The sequence below is a fragment of the Oncorhynchus keta genome, unplaced genomic scaffold (genome assembly GCF_023373465.1).
Source record: "Oncorhynchus keta strain PuntledgeMale-10-30-2019 unplaced genomic scaffold, Oket_V2 Un_contig_19179_pilon_pilon, whole genome shotgun sequence".
Lineage (NCBI taxonomy): Eukaryota > Metazoa > Chordata > Actinopteri > Salmoniformes > Salmonidae > Oncorhynchus > Oncorhynchus keta.
In genome coordinates this window covers 127,501-154,707 of record NW_026281323.1, presented here as the reverse complement: position 1 = coordinate 154,707, position 27,207 = coordinate 127,501, and the positions used below count along the sequence as shown (strand labels likewise).

Below are 27,207 nucleotides of genomic sequence, written 5' to 3'. Positions count from 1 at the left end.
AGACAAAGACCAGTCCATATCAGATTTGAATTGCATGCTGCAGGCACTTATCTGCATGTGAACTTATTCTTAATGGAGGCTGCTAACAATGGCCAGAACGGAGCAAATGGAATGGCATCAAACACCTGGAAACCATGGAAACCATGTGTTTGATACCATTCCACTGATTCCACTCCAGTCATTTCCATGAGCCCGAGCTCCCCAATTAAGGTGCCACCGAACTCCTGTGTTAGAGCAAGAGATTTCTATTTTCTCATGTCTGAGGAAATGAGAAATCTATTGTACATTAAAAAACAATTTACCAGGACACTTTGACATAGCTTTTAGCTTCAGTGTTGCATAAGAGTGAGATAGAAAAGGTAGCTGGGCGCTTGACTCGTCAATGTTTCCATCAAGGCCAAGTTTATTGCAATGAAAGGACTCCTTCAGGTCTGATCTGGGGAGAGCCAAATGCTATTTGAGATCCATTACATTGTTTAGATTGGACTTTGCAGACACTTGAATCTAACAACTTTAGCCAAGAACTGTGTTCTCATTCTTCGCACAGTCTTGTTCAGTTGACTGAGTCAGACCTCCATGTCATTCTGAGGTGAAGACTGTGAAACTGTTATAATGTGAGGAAGTGCATCCTGTAGAAACTTCTCTAAGAGGACATTGAACCTTCAGAGGGCCTTGAATCTTCACTACTGGCAAAATTTTAGACCACACACAGCGATACTTCATCCAAAGATTGCACTGTGTGCTATGTATTTGTGTAGCCTACTTTATTAAATCCCCTGTAATTTAGTCTATCGGCCTCAGTAGAAGCTGCTGTAAGGTAGCAGTAAGGATTGTGTGGGGTGTAAACTGTATGAGATGGGAGGATACTTTGCAGGTGAGCCCCACCCTCTCCTGTTGCACAGACTGCTAGCAGAGAGAGAAGCAAACACACCTGGACAACCCAAATCTGTGGGATATTCACATTTGAACACATATGCAAAAAAGAGAAAGGTAAGAAATGCCACTTTATTAAACACATACGTATTCTAAAGTGCTTAGAACCTACCACTGGTCACTTTAGAAGAGTTTGGAACAAATTCATTTGTCAGGTTAGAACCATGCCACTTGTCTTTAGAATGGTAAGGAAACCTCTCCGTTGTCAAGTGTGGATTCAATGGGATCTGAAGTTAAGTCATAAACATTATACACCAAAGCATTTGGAAATAACAGTATTGGAAAATAATTTGTCAATACATGTTTTTTTAAACACTGTACTTTATTTTTGAAAAGCATTTACTCTTGTTGACTTATTGAAGGTAGGTAGTAGATACCGATGTTGACTGAGGAAAATTCTGATGCATTTATATTTGGATGATGATTACAAAGACCTACAACAGGATGTATGGAGGCTGGGTGTGAAGAGGGGTTTCAGGCTTTGACCACCCAAGCTGGATGTGCTTAAACATTCTCTTTTCATTGAATAATTTTCTTTGGCCTAGGTTCTCCTGAAGTCCCTTCTCCCCTGCGTCTCCAGGGGGCCTCTACCATGATGAAGCTGACCGGTGCTATTCTACTTCTCTCGTTGGTGACGCTAGTCCATGGTGCCTGCTCTCTCAATGGGAGGAACAGAGGAGACCTCTATGGTAGGCTATCAAGCTAAGCTGTAGCTGAGTAGCCTTGCTCTCCTGCCCACTCTTTTTTTTACTTAGCAAGATGTTATGCCAATGCTTAATATCTGTTGAACATTTGCCAAAGCAAAGCATAAAACACAAGAATCCTTAATGTTTCCAAGTGAAAGGGTAGTACATATTAATTTAGATGCACTTTAAAGGGCAACTCCATCACATTTCAACCTCATTTTTTTGTATAATATTTTTTTGGTTGAAAACATCATCATCTCCAGCACCGTTTGTTTTTCTACCATAGTCAACACATAGCCAACACGTTTTTTTGTATAATATATTTTTTTTAAAACATCCTACACGATGACATCAAAAGTTTCAACATTTTAAAAACAGTGATTTTAGAACACTATGAGATTGGCGGTGATGTGGGGATCAAGAAAAATAGCCTCCTTCTGGCTAGAAACTCGTTGAAGGTTTTGAAAATCACAGTTAAAAAAAATAAATGTATCCTTCCTGTGATGTCAGAGAAGCACTTCTTTGGATTTCTTTCCTCTTATCTTGTTAACCACAGATCATATAAATGTGCAATTTTCACATACAGTGCATTCGGAAAGTATTCAGACCCCTTTATTTTTTCTCAATTTTGTTACAGCCTTATACTAAAATGTATTAAATTATTTTTTAACTCACCAATCTACACACAATACCTCATAATGACAAAGCAAAAACAGGTTTTTAGAAATGTTTGCAAATAAAAAATACTGAAATATCACACTTACATAAGTATTCAGACCCTTTACTCAGTACTTTGTTGAAGCACCTTTCGCAGCAATTACAGCCTCAAGTCTTCTTGGTACGACTCTACAAACTTGGCGCACCTGTATTTGGGGAGTTTCTCTCATTGTTCTCTGCAGATAATCTCAAGCTCTGTCAGGTTGGATGGGGAGCGTCGCTGCACAGCTATTTTCAGGACTCACCAGTGATGTTCGATCGGGTTCAAGTCCGGGCTCTGGCTGGGCCACTCAAGGACATACAGAGACTTGTCCCGAAGCCACTCTTGCATTGTCTTGGCTGTGTGCTTAGGGTCATTGTCCTGTTGGAAGGTGAACCTTCGCCCCAGTCTGTGGCCCTGAGCGCTCTGGAGCAGGTTTTCACCAAGGAGCTCTCTGTACTTTGCTCCGTTCATATTTTCCTCGATCCTGACAAGTCTCACAGTTCCTGAAACTGAAAAATATCCCCACAGTATGATGCTACCACCACCATGCTTCACCGTAGGGATGGTGCCAGGTTTCCTCCAGACGTGACGCTTGGTATTCAGGCCAAAGAGTTCAATCTTGGATTCATTAGACCAGAGAATCTTATTTCTCATGGTCTGAGAGTCTTTAGGTTCCTTTTGGCAAACTCCAAGTGGGCTGTCTGGCCACTCTACCATAAAGGCCTAATTGGTGGAGTGCTACAGAGTTGGTTGTCCTTCTGGAAGGTTCTCCCATCTCCACAGAGGAAATCTGGAGCTCTTTCAGATTGACCATCGGGTTCATTGTCACCTCCCTGATCAAGGCCTTTCTCCCCATTTTTGCAAGTCTCATAGTAAAGGGTCTGAATACGTATGTAAATAAGGTATTTCAGTTTTTTATCTTTTATACATTTGCAAAAATGTCAAAAAACAGTTTTCACTTTGTACTGTGTGTAGATTGTTGTGGGGAAAAAAATTATTGACTACATTTTAGAATAGGGCTGTAACGTAACAAAATCAAAGGGTCTGAATACTTTCTGAATAGACCGTTCTTCCGTGCTGGATATGATATATGATTTTGGAAAGTGGCCAAATTGATTAACCAAACCCAAATGTGCTCAACCCCTGTAATAGAAAACAGAGGGAAGTCAGCAAATCTTGTTGTCAGTCAATATCCTCTGAGCAGTCGTTACGAGGTTGCATGTAATCTCTCTACTACATGTTGATATATGGAGTACCTGTGAAAAAAGACCTTTGACTTAAGATCTTTGGATTGAACCAGCCATTTCTCTATGTGTCTGTATAGGGCTAAAGCTTTGTTCACACTGCAGGCCTTAATGCTCAAATTTCTTTTCAAATCCATTCTGGAAAACTGACTTTCCAAACGCTGTGACCAAATTGGATTTGTGTTCAGAAAGCATTCTAGTTGTTATAGCAATGACCAGTGGTGTAAAGTCATTATGTAAAAAATACTTTAAAGTCCTACTTAAGTCGTTGTTTTTCTTCAGTATCTATATATTTTTTTGTTGACTACTTTTACTTTTACTCTACTACATTCCTAAAGAAAATATGTAAATTCTACTCCCATAAATTATCCCTGACACCCAAAAGTACTTATTACATTTCAAATGATCAGCCAGGACAGCAATATCCAATTTACGCACATACTGTATCAATATTATGCGTTGTCATCCCTACGGCCTCTGATCTGGTGGACTCACTTAACACAAATACTGCCTTTGTCATTTATGTCTGAGTGTTGCAGTGTGCCCCTGACTAGCCGTACATTTAAAAAAAATACAGTTGTGCCGTCTGGTTTGCTTAATATAAGGAATTTGATGTATAGCATTTACTTTGTAATTTTATGACAATGAGTATGTTTTCCACCACTCTACTTAAGTACATTTAAAACCAGATACTTTTAGACTTTTACTCAAGTAATATTTTACTGGGGGACTTTCACTTTTATTTGAATCATTTTCTATCAAATATTTTGTAAAGAGATGTCATCCCATTTGAAAATGATCCTTGGCTGAGTTGGCTATAAAGAAGCAGTTCTTCAGAAATGCTTGGGAATTGAGCTCACCAGTGGGAATTCCACATAATGTCTGTTCATGGATTTTTTCATAGTTCCTTTCTTTTTGTAAATGACTAAAACAGAGTACATTTTCATCATATGTGTTGAAAACTGTCCTGAAGTTGAATTTAACCCGTCAGTTTAATGAAAAATAAGCCTGTTTCGGTATCCAGAATAAAAAGAAGAAGAAAAACTATACAGTATCACCATTTAAAAAAATATTTTGTACATTTATTTTATGCCATGTCAAATCTAACATTATCCTCCCCTTCCTGTTTCCCCAGACTGCCCAGCGGATGTGTACATTGTTCTGGACACCTCAGAGAGTGTGGCACTGAGGGCCAAGCCCTACGGCTCCTTTGTTGATCAGATCAAGCAGTTTGCCCTGGACTTTGTGGACCAGCTCAATACTAGGTGTGTATCACCTCCATACTGTCAGTTTCAGCTACATGACTGGTATTCATTAAGGAATTATGTGGTTAACAATGGGTGCTTTCAGGTCCCTTACTTCAATTCATGACATTTGGCAACTAAACGGTAATTAATGCTACGTAGTAATGATTATGGCGAGCTTGCCAAGAGAAATCAAGTGTCATGTTAGCGACAAGGCTTCTGGGAAACTCGCGCCTGACTGTTTATTCACCCCACAGACTAGCGCAGACCAAACAATATCAATCCTCCCACAGAGGTTTCCATCGGAATACCTCCTGTTTCAGTTCTTAAACTCCCCTCTGTCATCATTATTCAAAAATACAGTCATATTGTACCAGTATTATTCACCACACACTCAGACCCACCCTGATAAGCGACATGCAGAATGACCATTGATAGCTGCTCTGGGCAGTAGTGTTCTCCTGACAATGTGTTGTTGATGATCATCTCAGGAGGTCTGGCTCACTACATGCAGTCTTATGAACACGGTTGTGTGTTGACCTCTGTGTGAACTGTGGTTCTACAGTGATGAATTGGGGCTGAGAGGTAGTGTATGAGAGCAGCTTCTCTCCTTACATGGTGCTCAGGGTTGCGTTAATATGATGCTCTTGGAAAAGCACAAGCATACTGCTGTGGGCTAAAACAGAGTCACACAGAGTGTTTCTTGTTAGTCTTAAACAAATCTACCTTGAAACAAAAGTATACACCTCACACACATGGTTATGGGCTTAAAAAAAAGAATAGACCTGTACCATGTCAGATATTATCAGGTATGAAGGTAAGACCCAGGTGCAGACACATCAAATGAACAATGGTTTAATAATCCAACAGGGCAGGCAATAGACAGGTCAAGGTAGGCAGGGGTCAGTAACCCAGAGGTGGGGAAACGGTACCGGACGGCAGGCAGGCTCAGGGTCAAGGTAGGCAGGGGTCAGTAACCCAGAGGTGGAGAAACGGTGGCAGGTAGGCAGCGGTCAGTAAACCAGAGGTGGGGAAACGGTACCGGACGGCAGGCAGGCTCAGGGTCAGGGGTAGGCAGGGGTCAGTAACCCAGAGGTGGGGAAACGGTACCGGACGGCAGGCAGGCTCAGGGTCAAGGTAGGCAGGGGTCAGTAACCCAGAGGTGGGGAAACGGTACCGGACGGCAGGCAGGCTCAGGGTCAGGGGTTGGCAGGGGTCAGTAAACCAGAGGTGGAGAAACGGTACGGTAGGCAGCGGTCAGTAAACCAGAGGTGGGGAAACGGTACCGGACGGCAGGCAGGCTCAGGGGGGGTAGGCAGGGGTCAGTAACCCAGAGGTGGGGAAACGGTACTGGACGGCAGGCAGGCTCAGGGTCAAGGTAGGCAGGGGTCAGTAACCCAGAGGTGGGGAAACGGTACCGGACGGCAGGCAGGCTCAGGGTCAAGGTAGGCAGGGGTCAGTAAACCAGAGGTGGGGAAACGGTACCGGACGGCAGGCAGGCTCAGGGTCAGGGATTGGCAGGGGTCAGTAAACCAGAGGTGGGGAAACGGTACCGGACGGCAGGCAGGCTCAGGGTCAGGGGTAGGCAGCGGTCAGTAAACCAGAGGTGGGGAAACGGTACCGGACGGCAGGCAGGCTCAGGGTCAAGGTAGGCAGGGGTCAGTAAACCAGAGGTGGGGAAACGGTACCGGACGGCAGGCAGGCTCAGGGTCAAGGTAGGCAGGGGTCAGTAAACCAGAGGTGGGGAAACGGTACCGGACGGCAGGCAGGCTCAGGGTCAAGGTAGGCAGGGGTCAGTAACCCAGAGGTGGGGAAACGGTACCGGACGGCAGGCAGGCTCAGGGTCAAGGTAGGCAGGGGTCAGTAAACCAGAGGTGGGGCAACGGTACCGGACGGCAGGCAGGCTCAGGGTCAGGGGTAGGCAGGGGTCAGTAAACCAGAGGTGGGGAAACGGTACCGGACGGCAGGCAGGCTCAGGGTCAGGGGTAGGCAGGGGTCAGTAAACCAGAGGTGGGGAAACGGTACCGGACGGCAGGCAGGCTCAGGGTCAGGGGTAGGCAGGGGTCAGTAAACCAGAGGTGGGGCAACGGTACCGGACGGCAGGCAGGCTCAGGGTCAAGGTAGGCAGGGGTCAGTAAACCAGAGGTGGGGCAACGGTACCGGACGGCAGGCAGGCTCAGGGTCAGGGTAGGCAGGGGTCAGTAAACCAGAGGTGGGGAAACGGTACCGGGCGGCAGGCTGGCTCAGGGTCAGGGTAGGCAGGGGTCAGTAAACCAGAGGTGGGGCAACGGTACCGGACGGCAGGCAGGCTCAGGGTCAGGGTAGGCAGGGGTCAGTAAACCAGAGGTGGGGAAACGGTACCGGACGGCAGGCAGGCTCAGGGTCAGGGTAGGCAGGGGTCAGTAAACCAGAGGTGGGGCAACGGCACCGGACGGCAGGCAGGCTCAGGGTCAAGGTAGGCAGGGGTCAGTAAACCAGAGGTGGGGCAACGGTACCGGACGGCAGGCAGGCTCAGGGTCAAGGTAGGCAGGGGTCAGTAAACCAGAGGTGGGGAAACGGTACCGGACGGCAGGCAGGCTCAGGGTCAAGGTAGGCAGGGGTCAGTAAACCAGAGGTGGGGCAATGGTACCGGACGGCAGGCAGGCTCAGGGTCAAGGTAGGCAGGGGTCAGTAAACCAGAGGTGGGGAAACGGTACCGGACGGCAGGCAGGCTCAGGGTCAGGGTAGGCAGGGGTCAGTAAACCAGAGGTGGGGCAACGGTACCGGACGGCAGGCAGGCTCAGGGTCAAGGTAGGCAGGGGTCAGTAAACCAGAGGTGGGGAAACGGTACCGGACGGCAGGCAGGCTCAGGGTCAGGGTAGGCAGGGGTCAGTAAACCAGAGGTGGGGCAACGGTACCGGACGGCAGGCAGGCTCAGGGTCAGGGTAGGCAGGGGTCAGTAAACCAGAGGTGGGGCAACGGTACCGGACGGCAGGCAGGCTCAGGGTCAAGGTAGGCAGGGGTCAATAATCCAGAGGTAGGGGAAAGGAACTGGTCAACAGGCAGGCTCAGGCAGAGTGGTCAGGCAGCCGGGTTCAAAGTCAGGACAGCCAAGGGTCAAAACCAGGAGGGGGAGAAAAATAGAGACTGGGAAAAGCAGGAGCTGAGAACAAAAACACTGGTTGACTTGACAAACTGGCAATACACAAACAGAGAACACAGGTATAAATACACAGGGGATAATGGGGGAGATGGGCGACACCTGGAGCGGGGTGGAGACAATCACAAAGACAGGTGAAACAGATCCGTGTGTGATAGATATAGTTCAAATGTATTACATTTTAAGTTTGCATCCCACTATTACACTTTATATACATCACAGAAAAATATAACAAAATCGTTTGACAAAAAAAAGAAACGTTTATTCATTATGAAATGATGACAAATATGAATAACATTCCATCCATGAGGCCACTAGAGGGCGATTTGGTCATTTGACTGAAGGAAAGCGGTCTACGGAGGCCAAGACAGCTCATCTTGTTGAACTACAAAACGCATTGGGCTTTTTGCTAAGACCAGCAGCATTTATACAGATGCTGCGACTTATCTATTATAATCGTAATAGATTTGCTTTTGCCATCCCACTGTTCGGAAACAGTGCAACTATTACGGTTAAAATATTTGAGCTGTGTTTTCTGTGGCCCATACCGATACGTTTCATCACTGAATGCCTGTGTGTGTGTGTGTGTGTGTGTGTGTGTGTGTGTGTGTGTGTGTGTGTGTGTGTGTGTGTGTGTGTGTGTGTGTGTGTGTGTGTGTGTGTGTGTGTGTGTGTGTGTGTGTGTGTGTGTGTGTGCGTGTTACTCACTAACAAGCTCAGACAGGCAGCAAGTGTAATGAGTGACTGTGCGTGTTTGTTCAGTGCAGCCATTCCAAATCATTCGCCCAGAAAAGGTTTGTGGTTTACCTTTGGGGCACTGAGCTGCATTCCTGACTGAGAGAAAGGTTGATATGTTATCTTCATCTAACGAAGTCTCACCTTACAGCTGAGGTGTTGTCCTCCTGAAGTTCAGAGGACCTGATGAATGACGTCTTCACGTGATAAGAAATACACAAATAAGAGAACAACACTTTAGGTCATGCAGCACACAGTGAGCTTTGTCATGCAGCACACAGTGAGCTTTGTCATGCAGCACACAGTGAGCTTTGTCATGCAGCACACAGTGAGCTTTGTCATGCAGCACACAGTGAGCTTTGTCATGCAGCACACAGTGAGCTTTGTCATGCAGCACACAGTGAGCTGTGTCATGCAGCACACAGTGAGCTTTGTCATGCAGCACACAGTGAGCTGTGTCATGCAGCACACAGTGAGCTTTGTCATGCAGCACACAGTGAGCTTTGTCATGCAGCACACAGTGAGCTGTGTCATGCAGGCACACAGTGAGCTTTGTCATGCAGCACACAGTGAGCTTTGTCATGCAGCACACAGTGAGCTTTGTCATGCAGCACACAGTGAGCTTTGTCATGCAGACACACAGTGAGCTTTGTCATGCAGCACACAGTGAGCTTTGTCATGCAGCACACAGTGAGCTTTGTCATGCAGCACACAGTGAGCTTTGTCATGCAGCACACAGTGAGCTTTGTCATGCAGACACACAGTGAGTTTTGTCATGCAGCACACAGTGAGCTTTGTCATGCAGGCACACAGTGAGCTTTGTCATGCAGCACACAGTGAGCTGTGTCATGCAGGCACACAGTGAGCTTTGTCATGCAGGCACACAGTGAGCTTTGTCATGCAGCACACAGTGAGCTTTGTCATGCAGCACACAGTGAGCTTTGTCATGCAGCACACAGTGAGCTTTGTCATGCAGCACACAGTGAGCTTTGTCATTATCTGACATTTATTGAATTGGGGCCCATGTTTTGGAGAAGCCCTGTGATTCAATACATTGTTGTACAATAAAATATCATCAGCTCAATGTCCAAGTATTTGCCAAAGATCATGGTGTATCCTCTAATGTGTCTGACTCAACTTCTTTGCAAAACAGCCAAAATAGTATATATATTTTTGTGATGTGATTCATTAGTGATGTGATCCTACTGAAGTATGCAAAATGCTACTGGCCTAAAGTTCAAAGAGCTAAAGAACACCTAGTTATTGACAGCTCCTGGTTCTTGACACGGTTGGTTGAGTTTTTCTGTATCTTTCATTGACTTCATCAGAATAGCAACTGCCTGATGGTTTGATTGGGTATTGGAGAAAATAGCAGGAGGACGATGAGTCTAAATATGCTTGGGGCTTTTGACAAGACGGCAAACTGGGAATAGATTTGTTCTATCAAGTTTTAGTACCACTTTCTCCCCTCTGGGAATCAATACATCATTCCCATGAGCCAACTCCCTGCCTTCTAATCTGTAGACAGTAAATTAAATACTGCTGATTTAGGGGAATTGTCCCTGTAGTGCATGTAGATCAGAGGTAACTTGCTTGGTGTCACGCTTTGTGTGCCATTGTGACATAGCTCTGCCTGTACTCATCTAGATACTACAGCTGTGAGCGTAACCTGACGTGGAGTGTGGGAGTGCTGCACTACAGTGATGAGGTAAAGGTGATGAGGGAGCTGACCAGCACCAAGGAGGCCCAAGGAAGAGCTCAGCTGAAGAGAGCTATACAGGACATTCGCTACATCGGCAAGGGAACCCACACCGACTGTGCCATCTCCGTAGCAACTGGGCAGCTGATGACAGGGTGAGTCCATCGATTGTATAAGGGCTCAGGGCCCAGATGCAGATGGTTTGATTATTTGATATTTATTAGTTTAAAAAAGGGTAGGCAAGAGAATGGTCGTGGACAGGCAAAAGTTCAAAACCAGATCAGAGTCTAGGAGGTACAGAGTGGCAGGCAGGCTCGAGGTCAGGGCAGGCAGACTGGACAGGCAGGCTCGAGGTCAGGGCAGGCAGACTGGACAGGCAGGCTCGAGGTCAGGGCAGGCAGACTGGACAGGCAGGCTCGAGGTCAGGGCAGGCAGACTGGACAGGCAGGCTCGAGGTCAGGGCAGGCAGACTGGACAGGCAGGCTCGAGGTCAGGGCAGGCAGACTGGTCAGGCAGGCTCGAGGTCAGGGCAGGCAGACTGGACAGGCAGGCTCGAGGTCAGGGCAGGCAGACTGGACAGGCAGGCTGGAGGTCAGGGCAGGCAGACTGGACAGGAAGGTGGGACAGGCAGGTGGGACAGGCAGGTGGGACAGAGTCCAGAAAACAGACATGGGGTCAAAACCGGGAGGACGAGGACAAGCAAAAGCAGGAGCACAGGGAGAAACACGCTGGTTGACTTGGAAACATACAAGACAAACTGGCTCAGAGAGACAGGAAACACTGGGATAAATACACTGTGGAAAATAAGCGACACCTGGAGGGGGTAGAGACCATCACAAGGACAGGTGAAACAGATCAGGGCGTGGCAGATTGGTTGATTGAGTAGTTAGTATCAGTCAGTTATTAGTTAGTCAGTCTTGTCTGTCTGTCAGTCTGTATCCATGTATCCATCCCAAATGTGACGTGTGTGAGAGAGTGTCTTAAAACACATGCGTTTCTTCCCAATATACCGTGCATGATACTTTGATATTGTGTAATACGTTCCTCCTTCACTTCTATAGTGCCCTTAGGAAAATGCTTTGATATTTACACCTTGGAGCAGAGTTCAACGTTTTGTCAGGGGCAAGTTAAAAACACATTTCCTGCATCTTTGCAGGGGTAAACAGATATACATTCAAACCTCTCCTAGGAGATGGAGTTCCTCCACAAAGCTTCTGACAAAATAAAGTCTGCTCCACAATTATACAGAAAGGATCCCGTTTGACTCACACGTTCTGCTTCGTTGTATCTCTTTCTTCAACCCACAGCTCTCCTCTCCATGGCAACAAGTACATGGTGGTGGTGACAGATGGCCACCCGCTGGACGGCTATAAGGAGCCGTGTGGCGGGGTGGCATACACTGTGTCTGAGGCCAGAGCCATGAACATTAACATCTTCAGCGTGGCTATCACTCCACATCACCTGGTAATCAAGAGGGAATAGAGCTCTGGCTAGAAGGCCCAGGTTGTAGATAGAGAACTATGCCCTCTGTAGTGGTCATGGAAATACAATAACTAATACTGCTCAAACAAACTGGATTGGCTGTAGTCTGACATCCTTGAGTTTTTTAACTCAAGCATCCCACTGTATTTGATATATTATATATTTATATGTAGCATTCTTGCATTCTTCTCTTGCACCTCAAGAATTTGTGGGTATGCCAAAACCCAGGCTGTATCACATACGGCCGTGATTGGGAGTCCCTTAGGGCGGCGCACAATTGGCCCAGTGTCGTCCGGGTTGGGCCGGGGTAGGCCGTCATTGTATATAAGAATTTGTTCTTAACTGACTTGCCTAGTTAAATAAAATAAAAATAAAATAATTAAAACAATTAAAACTGCCTTTTTTACTGTAGTTTTTCCAGTTTGAGGTAGTTTTTCAGTGTTTCAGTCTCTGTCTCTGTCTCTAAGGCTCGCTCTAACTCTCTCTCTCTCTCTCTCTCTCGCTCTCACTCTCGCTCTCGCTCTCGCTCTCTCTCACTCTCTCGCTCGCTCTCGCTCTCTCTCTCTCTCTCTCTCTCTCTCTCTCTCCCTCCCTCCCTCCCTCCCTCCCTCCCTCCCTCCCTCCCTCCCTCCTCTCTCCCTCTCACCTCTCTCTCTATCTCTCTCTCTCTCTCTCTCTCTCTCTGCAGGACAACAGACTTGGTTCCATAGCAACAGATCTACAACACACCCATAACATGTCTGCTACTAGTGAGGACCTGCAGGTTGTTAGGAACACCATCAGCTCCATAGTGTCTACCATGGTGAGTACACCATCAGCTCCATAGTGTCTACCATGGTGAGTACACCATCAGCTCCATAGTGTCTACCATGGTGAGTACACCATCAGCTCCATAGTGTCTACCATGGTGAGTACACCATCAGCTCCATAGTGTCTACCATGGTGAGTACACCATCAGCTCCATAGTGTCTACCATGGTGAGAACACCATCAGCTCCATAGTGTTTACCATGGTGAGAACACCATCAGCTCCATAGTGTCTACCATGGTGAGAACACCATCAGCTCCATAGTGTCTACCATGGTGAGAACACCATCAGCTCCATAGTGTCTACCATGGTGAGTACACCATCAGCTCCATAGTGTTTACCATGGTGAGTACACCATCAGCTCCATAGTGTCTACCATGGTGAGTACACCATCAGCTCCATAGTGTTTACCATGGTGAGTACACCATCAGCTCCATAGTGTCTACCATGGTGAGAACACCATCAGCTCCATAGTGTCTACCATGGTGAGAACACCATCAGCTCCATAGTGTCTACCATGGTGAGTACACCATCAGCTCCATAGTGTTTACCATGGTGAGAACACCATCAGCTCCATAGTGTCTACCATGGTGAGTACACCATCAGCTCCATAGTGTCTACCATGGTGAGTACACCATCAGCTCCATAGTGTCTACCATGGTGAGTACACCATCAGCTCCATAGTGTTTACCATGGTGAGTACACCATCAGCTCCATAGTGTCTACCATGGTGAGTACACCATCAGCTCCATAGTGTCTACCATGGTGAGTACACCATCAGCTCCATAGTGTCTACCATGGTGAGTACACCATCAGCTCCATAGTGTCTACCATGGTGAGTACACCATCAGCTCCATAGTGTCTACCATGGTGAGAACACCATCAGCTCCATAGTGTCTACCATGGTGAGTACACCATCAGCTCCATAGTGTCTACCATGGTGAGTACACCATCAGCTCCATAGTGTCTACCATGGTGAGTACACCATCAGCTCCATAGTGTCTACCATGGTGAGTACACCATCAGCTCCATAGTGTCTACCATGGTGAGTACACCATCAGCTCCATAGTGTTTACCATGGTGAGAACACCATCAGCTCCATAGTGTCTACCATGGTGAGAACACCATCAGCTCCATAGTGTCTACCATGGTGAGTACACCATCAGCTCCATAGTGTCTACCATGGTGAGTACACCATCAGCTCCATAGTGTCTACCATGGTGAGAACACCATCAGCTCCATAGTGTCTACCATGGTGAGTACACCATCAGCTCCATAGTGTCTACCATGGTGAGTACACCATCAGCTCCATAGTGTTTACCATGGTGAGTACACCATCAGCTCCATAGTGTCTACCATGGTGAGTACACCATCAGCTCCATAGTGTCTACCATGGTGAGTACACCATCAGCTCCATAGTGTCTACCATGGTGAGTACACCATCAGCTCCATAGTGTCTACCATGGTGAGTACACCATCAGCTCCATAGTGTCTACCATGGTGAGAACACCATCAGCTCCATAGTGTCTACCATGGTGAGTACACCATCAGCTCCATAGTGTCTACCATGGTGAGTACACCATCAGCTCCATAGTGTCTACCATGGTGAGTACACCATCAGCTCCATAGTGTCTACCATGGTGAGTACACCATCAGCTCCATAGTGTCTACCATGGTGAGTACACCATCAGCTCCATAGTGTCTACCATGGTGAGTACACCATCAGCTCCATAGTGTCTACCATGGTGAGAACACCATCAGCTCCATAGTGTCTACCATGGTGAGTACACCATCAGCTCCATAGTGTCTACCATGGTGAGTACACCATCAGCTCCATAGTGTCTACCATGGTGAGTACACAGCTCCATCAGCTCCATAGTGTCTACCATGGTGATTACACCATCAGCTCCATAGTGTCTACCATGGTGAGTACACCATCAGCTCCATAGTGTCTACCATGGTGAGTACACCATCGTCACATAGTTACCATCATACAAGCGGACATTTTTAAACCAAGGCCCTGTACCTAAATGTAATTTACTGTAGGGCATTTTTTGTTGTTGCCCAAACAGACTATTCTAACCAAATGTCTGTCTCTTCTTTTATGGATCTGTAGTACAAGGATTCTGAATCTGTGGTGAGTTTTTTCTTCAGTCTTTTTGATACAAGCATTTCGCTACAACATCTGCTAAATATGTGTATGTTACCAATACAATTGGATTTGATTTGATAGTTCCCGACCAATACAGTGTGATGATTGTTGTTTGTGATATTATTTATGAACAGTGATTATGACTGGGGTTGATTTATGTTTATTGTTCTTTTTCAGTGCTGTTCGTTCGAGTGCAAGGTAAGCCTGATCACATTGTCGTACCTTTTCAACATGATCTCGCAGAAAACTTCATTACAGATTGTTTGTCTTGATTAATCTGATCTCAGTATAGTTTTAATATGGGGTCCAGTGGAGTCAGAAGTCTTTCTCATCAGTGTTCTTTGTTTCACAGGTTCCCCTGGGATCTCAAGGCCCTGCTGGTGCAGGAGGGGGCGCGGTAGGGTGCTCTCTGTTTTCCTTTTAGTTAAAACACCACATTAAGATTTACCAGACCGTCGTATCCAGGGCAGCTTACTGGGGCAATTAGGGTTATTAGAGTGCCTTGCTCAAGAGCACATCGACAGATTCAAACAGATACCTTACCTTATACTTACCTCAAATTACTGATGGTTTGCTTAGCTCCAACTCTCAGTGACTAAGTAAGGGATAAGTAAGCATTGGGGGGGTGGAGAAGGGGGCCTGAGGAACATTAATCAAACCCTGGTGATTTGGCTCACGTACTGCAGTTCATATACAGTAAGGATTCACAATGTAAACACGTGCGCGCGTGTGTGTGTGTGTGTGTGTGTGTGTGTGTGTGTGTGTGTGTGTGTGTGTGTGTGTGTGTGTGTGTGTGTGTGTGTGTGTGTGTGTGTGTGTGTGTGTGTGTGTGTGTGTGTGTGTGTGTGTGTGTGTGTGTGTGTGTGTGTGTGTGCATTTGTGCACATTACTATAAATATGCCAGACATTTATAATCACACAGTATTACAAGGTCAATATCAGGACAGTGAAAGAATGAGTGAAACAGAAAGTACTGATACTGGTTTGTAATCAGATTGATTGAAAAAAAGAAAGGATGGAATAGACTGGCTTATCCATAAACATGAGATTCAACCAGTGGAGGTCAAGGGTTTCAAGCCAGTCGTCTACAGTATCATGGGATGTTTTCCGTTACAGAATAAGATCGCATGGCATGTGCTTTTACTATCAGGGCAAAGAGACGTGTTTCCCTTGCTAATGTACATAAGATAAAAGTGTGTGTGTGTGCGTGTGTGTGCGTGTGTGTGATGGAGGCGTGATTGACTGTGTATAAGAGTGATGAGAGCGAGAGTAAGACAAATTGAAAGACTGAGGCTTGATTCAGTTGTAACTTGTCTATAGAGGATCCAGAGCTGCCCCTGCTGTGGTCTGGATTCAAACCAAAGGTTTTAAGGATGGGAGTGGCTTTGCGCCAATATCCAATGGAATGCTAATGAGATGACAATCTTTGCTTTACCAGGACTGTATTCCATGGGGTGCAGCGTTATGGAACATTGAGATAGAAATATATTACATAGAAAAGCCATGCTTCTATGTCATGTGGAATAGGGAATGATGTCCACTCTATAACAGACATTTCTATGTGTGATCTGAGCGTGCCCCCAGGCCCCTGTTTACCTGATGGGGACTAATGACTCTGGCCTTCTCTGTGTCTGATCTAATCATGGTGTCCAGATGGCCTGCCTAGCCCACTGCTAGTCAACACAGCTCTTGTGTGTTCCAGCCAAGAAATGCATTAAGGAGACGAGGAGGTAGTGGAACTGAAAAAGCTTAGTTTGATTGATTCTATTGTACAGTACCGTGTTCTGTACACAACTTCTGGCAGTCTGGCAAGTCCAAGACTTTCTTCTCTGTCTCAATGGGAATTTTAGGCCAAAGGGTGTAATGTCACATGCACAAGTACAGTGAAATGCCTTTCTTGCAAACTCAAAACCTAACAATAAGTAAGTAAGTAAGCATACTATATACAGGGTCAGTTCCAATACCATAATTACAATGTGCAGGAACATTGGAGTGTTGGAGGTAGATATAATAAATAATAATAAATGCCATTTAGCAGACGCTTTTATCCAAAGCGACTTACAGTCATGTGTGCATACATTCTACGTATGGGTGGTCCCGGGAATCGAACCCACTACCCTGGCGTTACAAGCGGCATGCGGCAAGCGGCATGCTCTACCAACTGAGCTACAGTTATATATATATATATATATATATATATATATATAGGTGACTAGGCAACAGGATATAAGATAAACAGAGTAGCAGCAGCTTGTATGTGAGTGGCTGTGCTTGTGTGTAGAGTCAATATGAATGTGCATATTATGTCTGAGTGAGCAGATGATGGAGTGACAGTGTGTGAGTGTGTGTGTGTGTGTGTGTGTGTGTGTGTGTGTGTGTGTGTGTGTGTGTGTGTGTGTGTGTGTGTGTGTGTGTGTGTGTGTGTGTGTGTGTGTGTGTGTGTGTGTGTGTGTGGGCCCTGTGCGTGTGAACAGAGACAGTGTGTGTGTGTGTGTAGGGCCCTGTGCGTGTGAACAGAGACAGTGTGTGTGTGTGTGTGTGTGTGTGTGTGTGTGTGTGTGTGTGTGTGTGTGTGTGTGTGTGTGTGTGTGTGTAGGGCCCTGTGTGTGTGTGTGTGTGTGTGTGTGTGTGTGTGTGTGTGTGTGTGTGTGTGTGTGTGTGTGTGTGTGCGTGTGTGTGTGTGTGTGTGAGTGCGTGTGTGTGTGTGTGTGTGTGTGTGTGTGTGTGTGTGTGTGTGTGTGTGTGTGTGTGTGTGTGTGTGTGTGTGTGTGTGTGTGTGTGTGTGTGTGTGTGTGTGTGGTGTGCGTGTGTGTGACAGTGTGTGTGTGTGTGTGTGTGTGTGTGTGTGTGTGTGTGTGTGTGTGTGTGTGTGTGTGTGTGTAGGGCCCTGTGCGTGTGAACAGAGACAGTGCACAAATAAAAATAAAAGGTCAATAAAGATACAAGGTTAACTCAGATACTCCATGTTGTTATCTATTTATCAGTCGTATTGCTTGGGGATAGAAGCTTCCTGTAGCTTAACACAGTTTATACAAACGGCTTCACTCAGACTCTGCTTCAGAATGACTAACACTGGAAGAGGTTGACTGATGACAATGAGAAATAGATATGATTCTTTTTTTTCAGGGAACTCCAGGACGTCAGGGGTTGCCGGGAGACCGGGAAGTTTGGGAGCAAAGGTAGTATATGACACATTACAGAACGTGAACTTGTCTGTCTGCTGACTGTAGACTGTGGATACATTATGCTTTGTAGCCTGTTTGATGCTACAGATTATGGCTACAGGCAATGTGGATCATATGTAGATCACATGTGGATCATATCTTTGTCACCTAGGGGACTGCAGGTGACCAGGGGCCCCAAGGACACAGAGGAGAGAAGGTCAGAGTGATTATTTATCTAAAATAAAAATATGTACCACTTTGAATGTTTTAGATTATTCATAACACATGCTGGTTAGCTATAATGTAACATTGCCTGGTAGAATTTAGAGCTATGGCGTAAATGCAATATTTAGAGACATACTTGTCTGGCTGTATGAGGTTAGCTAATGCAATGTTCCACTAGCATTCACTTAACTATATTGAAATATGCCATATGTTCCCAGTGTTTCCAACACCAGGAATTTGAACTGTCCGTATTAAGTGCTTAGAAGCTAAACCCTGATGTTCGTCACGCTCTTTCTCTACAGGGTGACCGTGGTCCTACTGGTGACAGAGTAAGCTCTCATCGATTTTGTGGAGAGTAATAGTGTTTATAAACCTTGTAGTACATACATATATAATGTAAACAAAGAATACATCAAATCATCCAACAGCCATAGGTTCAGCTGTCAAAATGTTCAAACGTTATTTTGCCCTACAGGGTCCAAGAGGACCATCTGGACAAAAGGTATGTTGTTGATCTCATGCATCATTCGTTCATTCATTCATTCATTCATTCATTCATTCATTCATTCATTCATGTGTCCATCCATCCATTCAGTCATGCACATTGTCACATACTCACCAATTCAATCAATTGAAGTCATGTGCCCCATGTGTTTCTAGGGTGAGAAAGGAGCGGATGGAGTGGACGGGAAGGATGGCCTTGTGGTTTGTTTGTTTTCTACCTCTGACTCAACACACAGCCCCCACATTATTAAATGTTTAACAAGAGTATCACTCTGTAAACTTACAAACAGAAAAACAAGGCTATCAAGGCCTCGTAAAGTGTGAGTGACCAATTAAACAGGGATGCAGGCTTCGCCCTCACAGGTCTCCCTTTATATATACCCATATTCCAGAATTATTAGAGGGGTTGAGAGGAAAACAAGATGAGAATGAAATACAGACGAAGGATGGCTCAGCCCATGCTGAAGGCTGTTAGTATAATGTAACACCTGTACCTTCTTCCATAGGCTCTAGACCTATTATACAGTATAGATTAATACTTTTGTCCATCCCCGTGAGGCACTATATGGAGTATAACAGGGTGCCAAAAAAATGATCTTAAAACCAATCCAGGTGCTGTATGGTGGATATGAGCCAGATGAATCATATAGGTGTTTTATAGACTAAATGTTCAGCACTAAAGCCTCATGGTCACATCCCTTTAGAACCCCCCTGGGAGATTTGACAGGAAGTTCCTTAACCATGAAAAGGATCAAGAAAAACTATTTTACTTCATAAATCGAATTGCACTAATGGAAAAATGTCATATTCATCTATGTAAATTCACTAATAAAATTATGTTATCACTAATAAGCATATGTTATCATTGTCTGTTTCTATACTTTTTGTCTGTAAACTGTTTTTTCTGAAGAAAAAAATATATATATATTTAAAATATATATATAAATAAATAAATAGAAGTCAAATAATTAAAAAATATTTTCCAAAACATTATTAAAATTGAAGATTTAGCTTAAAGACAGTCCCCACCTCCACCTCCACCTCCACCTCCACCTCCACCTCCACCTCCACCTCCACCCCGCGTCCTGAATCCCTTGACATGTTTCTCAGACCAGAGCAGATGTTTTTCAGAGCAGATAACTGTGTAGTAGGCCCAGATTACAAAGAACATTAGAGAGTTCTGTTTCTCTGGAAACCTTCAGTGAGGTCACTCATGTTCGTATTATTCCTTGAAATGTGCAGTAAACTCCCACGTCGCCCTCTCTCTTTCCCTCTCTGTAGGGGGACTCTGGGGTCATGGGCCTGCCTGGTTGTAGAGGAGACGAGGGGGCAGAGGTAAGTCTATAGGAGTCATGCAAGGTCATGTAGCCAGAGTCAAAGTCATCACATTCTGCTTGTTTTGTTTCCTGCTGCTTTTCTTTTTCTTCACAGTCTTTCCAGACTGATCCCCACCGGCCCTCCTTAGTCCCACTTCCACACTCCCCCTTATAATACTATCTACTCCGTCCCATGTGGACGTACCCACACACACGCACCACACTCACCACACGAACCCACACCACACTCACCACACGAATCCACACACACACCACACGCACCCACACACACACCACACTCACCACACAAACCCACACACGCACCACACTCACCACACGAACCCACACCACACTCACCACACGAACCCACACACGCACCACACGAACCCACACACGCACCACACGAACCCACACACGCACCACACGAACCCACACAGGCACCACACGCACCCACACACACACACACTCACACGCACCACACACACACGCACCACACTCACCACACGAACCCACACACACACACACCACACGAACCCACACATGCACCACACGCACCCACACACACACTACACGCACCACACTCACCCACACACACACTACACGCACCACACGAATCCACACACGCACCACACGTACCCACACACACACACCACACTCACCACACGAATCCACACACGCACCACACGTACCCACACACACACACCACACTCACCACACGGATCCACACACACACCACACTCACCACACGAATCCACACACACACGCACCACACTCACCCACACACACCACACTCACCACACAAACCCACACACGCACCACACTCACCCACACACCACACTCACCACACAAACCCACATACACACCACACTCACCACACAAACCCACACACGCACCACACTCACCCACACACACACACCACACTCACCACACGAACCCCACACGCACCACACGAACCCACACAGGCACCACACGCACCCACACACACACACACACACACACTACACGCACCACACACACACGCACCACACTCACCACACGAACCCACACACACACACCACACGAACCCACAAACGCACCCACACACACACTACACGCACCACACTCACCCACACACACACTACACGCACCACACAAATCCACACACGCACCACACGTACCCACACACACACACCACACTCACCACACGAATCCACACACGCACCACACGTACCCACACACACACACCACACTCACCACACAAATCCACACACACACCACACTCACCACACGAATCCACACACGCACCACACTCACCCACACACACCACACTCACCACACAAACCCACACACGCACCACACTCACCCACACACCACACTCACCACACAACCCCACATACACACCACACTCACCACACAAACCCACACACGCACCACACTCACCCACACACACACCTCACTCACACACTCACCACATGAACCCACACACACACTACACGCACCACACACACCCACACACACCACAGCTTACTGTATTCATGACCTCCTAGACTAGTTACAGTGAATCTCTGGGAGCGTTACGCCAAGCGGTCATCATTTCCCAGAATTTTCCCCCCACAGCCAAGAACCACTTGGCAGCCAATAGCGCTCTAGGAGCCAGAGCTAATCAGTAGACTGACATGTACTGCAAACACAATACTACACATTATTCCCATAACTCTGTCCTCAGCAGACTTCATAGCCTCTAGATAAATAGTAAATGAATGCTGTTAGTTATATCTGAAGTATTCATGTTTAAGTTCAGACTGGTTGATGTTGGTAATGACTGTTTCCTCTGATCTGAAGTATTCATATTTAAGTTCAGACTGGTTGATGTTGGTAATGACTGTTTCCTCTGATAGGGGGAGCCAGGTCCTCTGGGGCAGAAAGGAGATGAAGGATCTTATGGATTACCTGGACAAAAGGTAACTCTGTCATACCCAGCACCTTAATTGTCTGTTCTGCATTATTTAATGTGTGAGTGACTTAAATTTCTATTTGACCTTCCTGTCCACAGGGAGAGATGGGAACACCTGGGGAGCCAGGGGTTCCTGGAGTGTCTGGAGCCAACGGAGCCAAGGTAATCAATCAATCTATTGATTTATCAACTAATCAAATCAATCAATTAATCAATCAATAATTTGATCATTCAATCATCCATCCATCTATCACAGAGGATAGCTTTTCTGTGTGGCTGTATTGTTTCATCTGTGTCTGTAGGGGAGCCTGGACCAATCGGAGGACCTGGAAATAAGGGTGACCAAGGAGACCAAGTAAAAACACCACCACCTCAATAACTCTTATCGTCAATAAGTTGCAGATTCTGATAACTGCCAGTTGTGATAAACGCACAAATGTATAGGTGTATTTTTATTTATAGTTGAATGGAAAAATGATGCCATAACCAATAACATTTGGACGATGACCTCAGGCACCTGTCCACCTTTCTGTGTTTTACAGGGGGACTTTGGACCGTCTGGAGCGCCAGGCACAGAGGTTTGGAACTCAGCTAGTTCTAGAATCAATACATCACCCGGACCAGGACGAACACTGTCCACATAATCTGACACAGGAAGACACATATCTTACTAGATCACTGAACATCAGGGTACCCCAACTGATGGCGCATGGGCCGAATTTGGCCCGGGGTGGCAGGGTAGCCTAGTGGTATGAGCATTGGATTAGTAACCGAAAGGTTGCAAGTTCAAACCCCCGAGCTGACAAGGTGTTGTTCTGTCGTTCTGCCCCTGAACAGGCCGTTAACCCACTGTTCCTAGACCAGTTAACCCACTGTTCCTAGGCCCTCATTGAAAATAAGAATTTGTTCTTAACTGACTTGCCTAGTTAAATTAAGGTAAAATAAAAATATAAATATTTGACCCCCCAAGTTTTCTAAAAAATAAGTGACATCTTATTATTTTTTATTGTTGGACAACAGGAAATCAGCTCCAAGGGAATTTAAGAAATCTGTTCCCAAGTATTCACACACATAATAGAGAGAAACGTGATTGAATACAAATGTAAGCAGGGCTTCTTGAGGTCAATTTGCTTTCTATTTGTAACTATGCTCCGGTCCACCCGACAATCTGCTCAAGAAATCTAGTTGGTGATCCCTGCTCTACATTGACTAAATGGCTGAATTAAATAGTTGTATCACTGTAAAAGAAAACACATTAGTATATAATGAATCAAAAAAATTGGTTTACCTTTTGTAAACCCTTTATTTGATGTTTACATTATGGTAAAACGGCCTTGTTGACCGATGGGAAGTTGCTGTTTAGCTGAACAATGCTGTTCACATCCAAGCTGGTGACCTCTCTCTCTCTCTGTAACGACGTGTGCTGAGAGTCAGGAAACAAGTTCAGGGAGTTTGTGTTTTAATAAATAAATACAACGAAATACAAAACAAGAACCACAAACAGCACACAGATATGAAACAGAAACAATGATGCCCGGGGAAGGAACCAAAGGGACTGACATATATATAGGGCAGGTAATACAGGAAGTGATGGAGTCCAGATGAGTCTGACGATGCGCAGGTGCGCGTAATGGTGACAGGTGTGCGCCTTAACGAGCAGCCTGATGACCTAGAGGCCGGAGAGGGAGCACACATGACACTCTCTCTCCCTCTCTCTTCCTATTTGTCTCTCTTAAGGGTGTAGGGGGAGAGAGGGGACTGAGAGGTGCTCCAGGAATAAGAGGTGGTCAAGGGGAGACGGGTGACACAGGCTCTGCTGGAGCACAGGGTCATGAAGGTCAGGCTGGAGATGTGGGTTCACAGGTGAGTGTCCCTCTGTCCTCTATTACTCTGTGTGATCACTTGTTCTTTCTTATATGGTTCCACCAACACCTTCTTGGGGAACAGGCTAGCTCTCTCATGGGCTATTGCTAAATATAGGTTGATGTTTTACCTCCAGTCATTGTCGCACCCCCTCTCTTCATTTCTTCCCCCTGAAAGGGTCTGAGTGGAGTGTCTGGGCTCAAAGGGTACAGAGGAGAGCCAGGACCTTACGGGCCTGCGGTACGATGGCCAGTCATTTAATGATTTCGATGATGACACAGCTGTACCACGTGGTAACACATGCAAACTACAATGCATTTTTTGACCAGGGTCTCTCCCCCCAGGGTGTTAAGGGCCCCAGGGGGCCTCCAGGAGCACCAGGAGATGCAGGGCCCATTGGGAAAAGGGTGAGTGTATTGAAGAGCTTATCTGATTTATCATGAGGCTAATATTCTGAATACACAATATTATCTTGATTCTCTCTTCAGGGTGATGCTGGAACACAGGGAGAAGGCCAACCTGGATATCCAGGGTTCCAGGTAAGTATTTATTCAGCAGTGAATTTCTGAGCAATAAGTAGGCATTCATGTTTTGATTCTTAGTTACAAGTATGATTTATCAACATTGTCTGGACAAATGTCCATGGACCTCATTTGCCTATTTCAGATTTTTCTTTCATCTTCTTACAGGGATACCCTGGTCTGAGAGGACCTGCAGGTTTAAAGGTCTGTCTGTCTCTCTATCTGTCTCTCTCTATCTATATACCCTGGTCTGAGAGGACCTGCAGGTTTAAAGGTCTGTCTGTCTGTCTGTCTGTCTGTCTGTCTGTCTGTCTGTCTGTCTGTCTGTCTGTCTGTATATCCTGGTCTGAGAGGACCTGCAGGTTTAAAGGTCTGTCTGTCTGTCTGATACCCTGGTCTGAGAGGACTTGCAGGTTTAAAGGTCTGTCTGTCTGTCTGTCTGTCTGTCTGTCTGATACCCTGGTCTGAGAGGACCTGCAGGTTTAAAGGTCTGTCTGTCTGTCTGTCTGTCTGTCTGTCTGGATACCCTGGTCTGAGAGGACCTGCAGGTTTAAAAGTCTGTCTGTCTGTCTGTCTGTCTGTCTGTCTGTCTGTCTGTCTGTATATCTCTCTGGTCTGAGAGGACCTGCAGGTTTAAAGGTCTGTCTGTCTGTCCTGGTCTGTCCTGCAGGTTTAAAGGTCTGTCTGTATGTCTGTCTGTCTGTCCTGGTCTGAGAGGACCTGCAGGTTTGTCTGTCTGTCTGTCTGTCTGTCTGTCTGTCTGTCTGTCTGGTCTGTCCTGCAGGTTTAAAGGTCTGTCTGTCTGGATACCCTGGTCTGAGAGGACCTGCAGGTTTAAAGGTCTGTCTGTCTGTCTGTCTGTCTGTCTGTCTGGTCTGGTCTGAGAGGACCTGCAGGTTTAAAGGTCTGTCTGTCTGTCTGTCTGTCTGTCTGTCCTGGTCTGAGAGGACCTGCAGGTTTAAAGGTCTGTCTGTCTGTCCCTGGTCTGAGAGGACCTGCAGGTTTAAAGGTCTGTCTGTCTGTCTGTCTGTCTGTCTGTCTGTCTGTCTGTCTGTCTGTCCCTGTCTGAGAGGACCTGCAGGTTTAAAGGTCTGTCTGTCTGTCTGTCTGGGTCTGAGAGGACCTGCAGGTTTAAAGGTCTGTCTGTCTGTCTGTCTGGTCCTGGTCTGAGAGGACCTGCAGGTTTAAAGGTCTGTCTGTCTGTCTGTCTGTCTGTCTGTCCTGGTCTGAGAGGACCTGCAGGTTTCTGTCTGTCTGTCTGTCTCTATATCTCTCTCTATCTATATACCCAGGTCTGAGAGGACCTGCAGGTTTAATGGTCTGTCTGTCTGTTCGTCTGTCTGTCTGTCTGTCTGTCTGTCTGTCTGTCTGTCTGTCTGTCTGTCTGTCTCTATATATCTCTCTATCTATATACCCAGGTCTGAGAGGACCTGCAGGTTTAAAGGTCTGTCTGTCTGTCTGTCTGTCTGTCTGTCTGGATACCCTGATCTGAGAGGACCTGCAGGTTTAAAGGTCTGTCTGTCTGTCTGTCCTGGTCTGAGAGGACCTGCAGGTTTAAAGGTCTGTCTGTCTCTCTGGATACCCTGGTCTGAGAGGACCTGCAGGTTTAAAGGTCTGTCTGTCTGTCTGGATACCCTGGTCTGAGAGGACCTGCAGGTCTGTCTGTCTGTCTGTCTGTCTGTCTGTCAGACAGACAGACAGACAGACAGACAGACAATCTCTCTCTATCTATATACCCAGGTCTGAGAGGACCTGCAGGTTTAAAGGTCTGTCTGTCTGTCTGTCTGTCTGTCTGTCTGTCTGTCTGTCTGTATATCTCTCTCTATCTATATACCCAGGTCTGAGAGGACCTGCAGGTTTAATGGTCTGTCTGTCTGTTCTGTCTGTCTGCAGTCTGTCTGTCTGTCTGTCTGGATACCCTGGTCTGAGAGGACCTGCAGGTTTAAAGGTCTGTCTGTCTGGATACCCTGGTCTGAGAGGACCTGCAGGTTTAAAGGTCTGTCTGTCTGTCTGTCTGTCTGTCTGTCTGTCTGTCAGGTCTGTCTGTCTGTCTGTCTGGATACCCTGGTCTGAGAGGACCTGCAGGTTTAAAGGTCTGTCTGTCTGTCTGTCTGTCTGTCTGTCTGTCTGTCTGTCTGTCTGTCTGTCTGATCTGAGAGGACCTGCAGGTTTAAAGGTCTGTCTGTCTGTCTGTCCTGGTCTGAGAGGACCTGCAGGTTTAAAGGTCTGTCTGTCTCTCTGGATACCCTGGTCTGAGAGGACCTGCAGGTTTAAAGGTCTGTCTGTCTGTCTGGATACCCTGGTCTGAGAGGACCTGCAGGTTGTCTGTCTGTCTGTCTGTCTGTCTGTCTGTCTGTCTATCTCTCTCTATCTATATACCCAGGTCTGAGAGGACCTGCAGGTTTAAAGGTCTGTCTGTCTGTCTGTCTGTCTGTCTGTCTGTCTGTCTGTCTGTCTGTCTGTCTGTATATCTCTCTCTATCTATATACCCAGGTCTGAGAGGACCTGCAGGTTTAAAGGTCTGTCTGTCTGTCGTCTGTCTGTCTGTCCTGTCTGTCTGTCTGTCTGTCTGTCTGTCTGTCTGTCTGTCTGTCTGTCTGTCTGTCTGGATACCCTGGTCTGAGAGGACCTGCAGGTTTAAAGGTCTGTCTGTCTGGATACCCTGGTCTGAGAGGACTTGCAGGTTTAAAGGTCTGTCTGTCTGTCTGTCTGTCTGTCTGTCTGTCTGTCTGTCTGTCTGTCTGGATACCCTGGTCTGAGAGGACCTGCAGGTTTAAAGGTCTGTCTGTCTGTCTGTCTGTCTGTCTGTCTGGATACCCTGGTCTGAGAGGACCTGCAGGTTTAAAGGTCTGTCTGTCTG

General features: G+C 46.4%; 1 protein-coding gene and 1 long non-coding RNA gene across 2 annotated transcripts in view; both read left to right on the top strand.

Moving 5' to 3' along the window:
* Nucleotides 1–825: 825 nt before the first annotated feature.
* LOC118366573 (collagen alpha-1(VI) chain-like) overlaps nt 826–27,207 on the top strand; it is an 81,493-nt gene continuing 55,111 nt past the window's right edge. The window contains exons 1-23 of the mRNA XM_052504438.1: nt 826–990; nt 1,479–1,622; nt 4,699–4,828; nt 10,329–10,535; nt 11,688–11,844; nt 12,551–12,664; nt 14,786–14,806; nt 14,999–15,019; nt 15,174–15,218; nt 17,948–18,000; nt 18,158–18,202; nt 18,513–18,539; nt 18,686–18,712; nt 18,871–18,915; nt 19,996–20,049; nt 21,908–21,970; nt 22,063–22,126; nt 22,266–22,318; nt 22,506–22,653; nt 23,701–23,826; nt 24,004–24,032; nt 24,171–24,233; nt 24,315–24,365. Of these exons, the coding sequence (XP_052360398.1) occupies nt 1,526–1,622; nt 4,699–4,828; nt 10,329–10,535; nt 11,688–11,844; nt 12,551–12,664; nt 14,786–14,806; nt 14,999–15,019; nt 15,174–15,218; nt 17,948–18,000; nt 18,158–18,202; nt 18,513–18,539; nt 18,686–18,712; nt 18,871–18,915; nt 19,996–20,049; nt 21,908–21,970; nt 22,063–22,126; nt 22,266–22,318; nt 22,506–22,653; nt 23,701–23,826; nt 24,004–24,032; nt 24,171–24,233; nt 24,315–24,365 (1,640 nt within the window). The 5' untranslated portion in view covers nt 826–990; nt 1,479–1,525. The remainder of the gene's footprint in view (nt 991–1,478; nt 1,623–4,698; nt 4,829–10,328; nt 10,536–11,687; nt 11,845–12,550; nt 12,665–14,785; nt 14,807–14,998; nt 15,020–15,173; nt 15,219–17,947; nt 18,001–18,157; nt 18,203–18,512; nt 18,540–18,685; nt 18,713–18,870; nt 18,916–19,995; nt 20,050–21,907; nt 21,971–22,062; nt 22,127–22,265; nt 22,319–22,505; nt 22,654–23,700; nt 23,827–24,003; nt 24,033–24,170; nt 24,234–24,314; nt 24,366–27,207) is intronic.
* Nucleotides 10,549–11,677, top strand: LOC127920370 (uncharacterized). Its single transcript, XR_008106078.1, has 3 exons — nt 10,549–10,869; nt 10,904–10,937; nt 10,972–11,677. It is a non-coding gene; the product is annotated as an uncharacterized LOC127920370 (long non-coding RNA).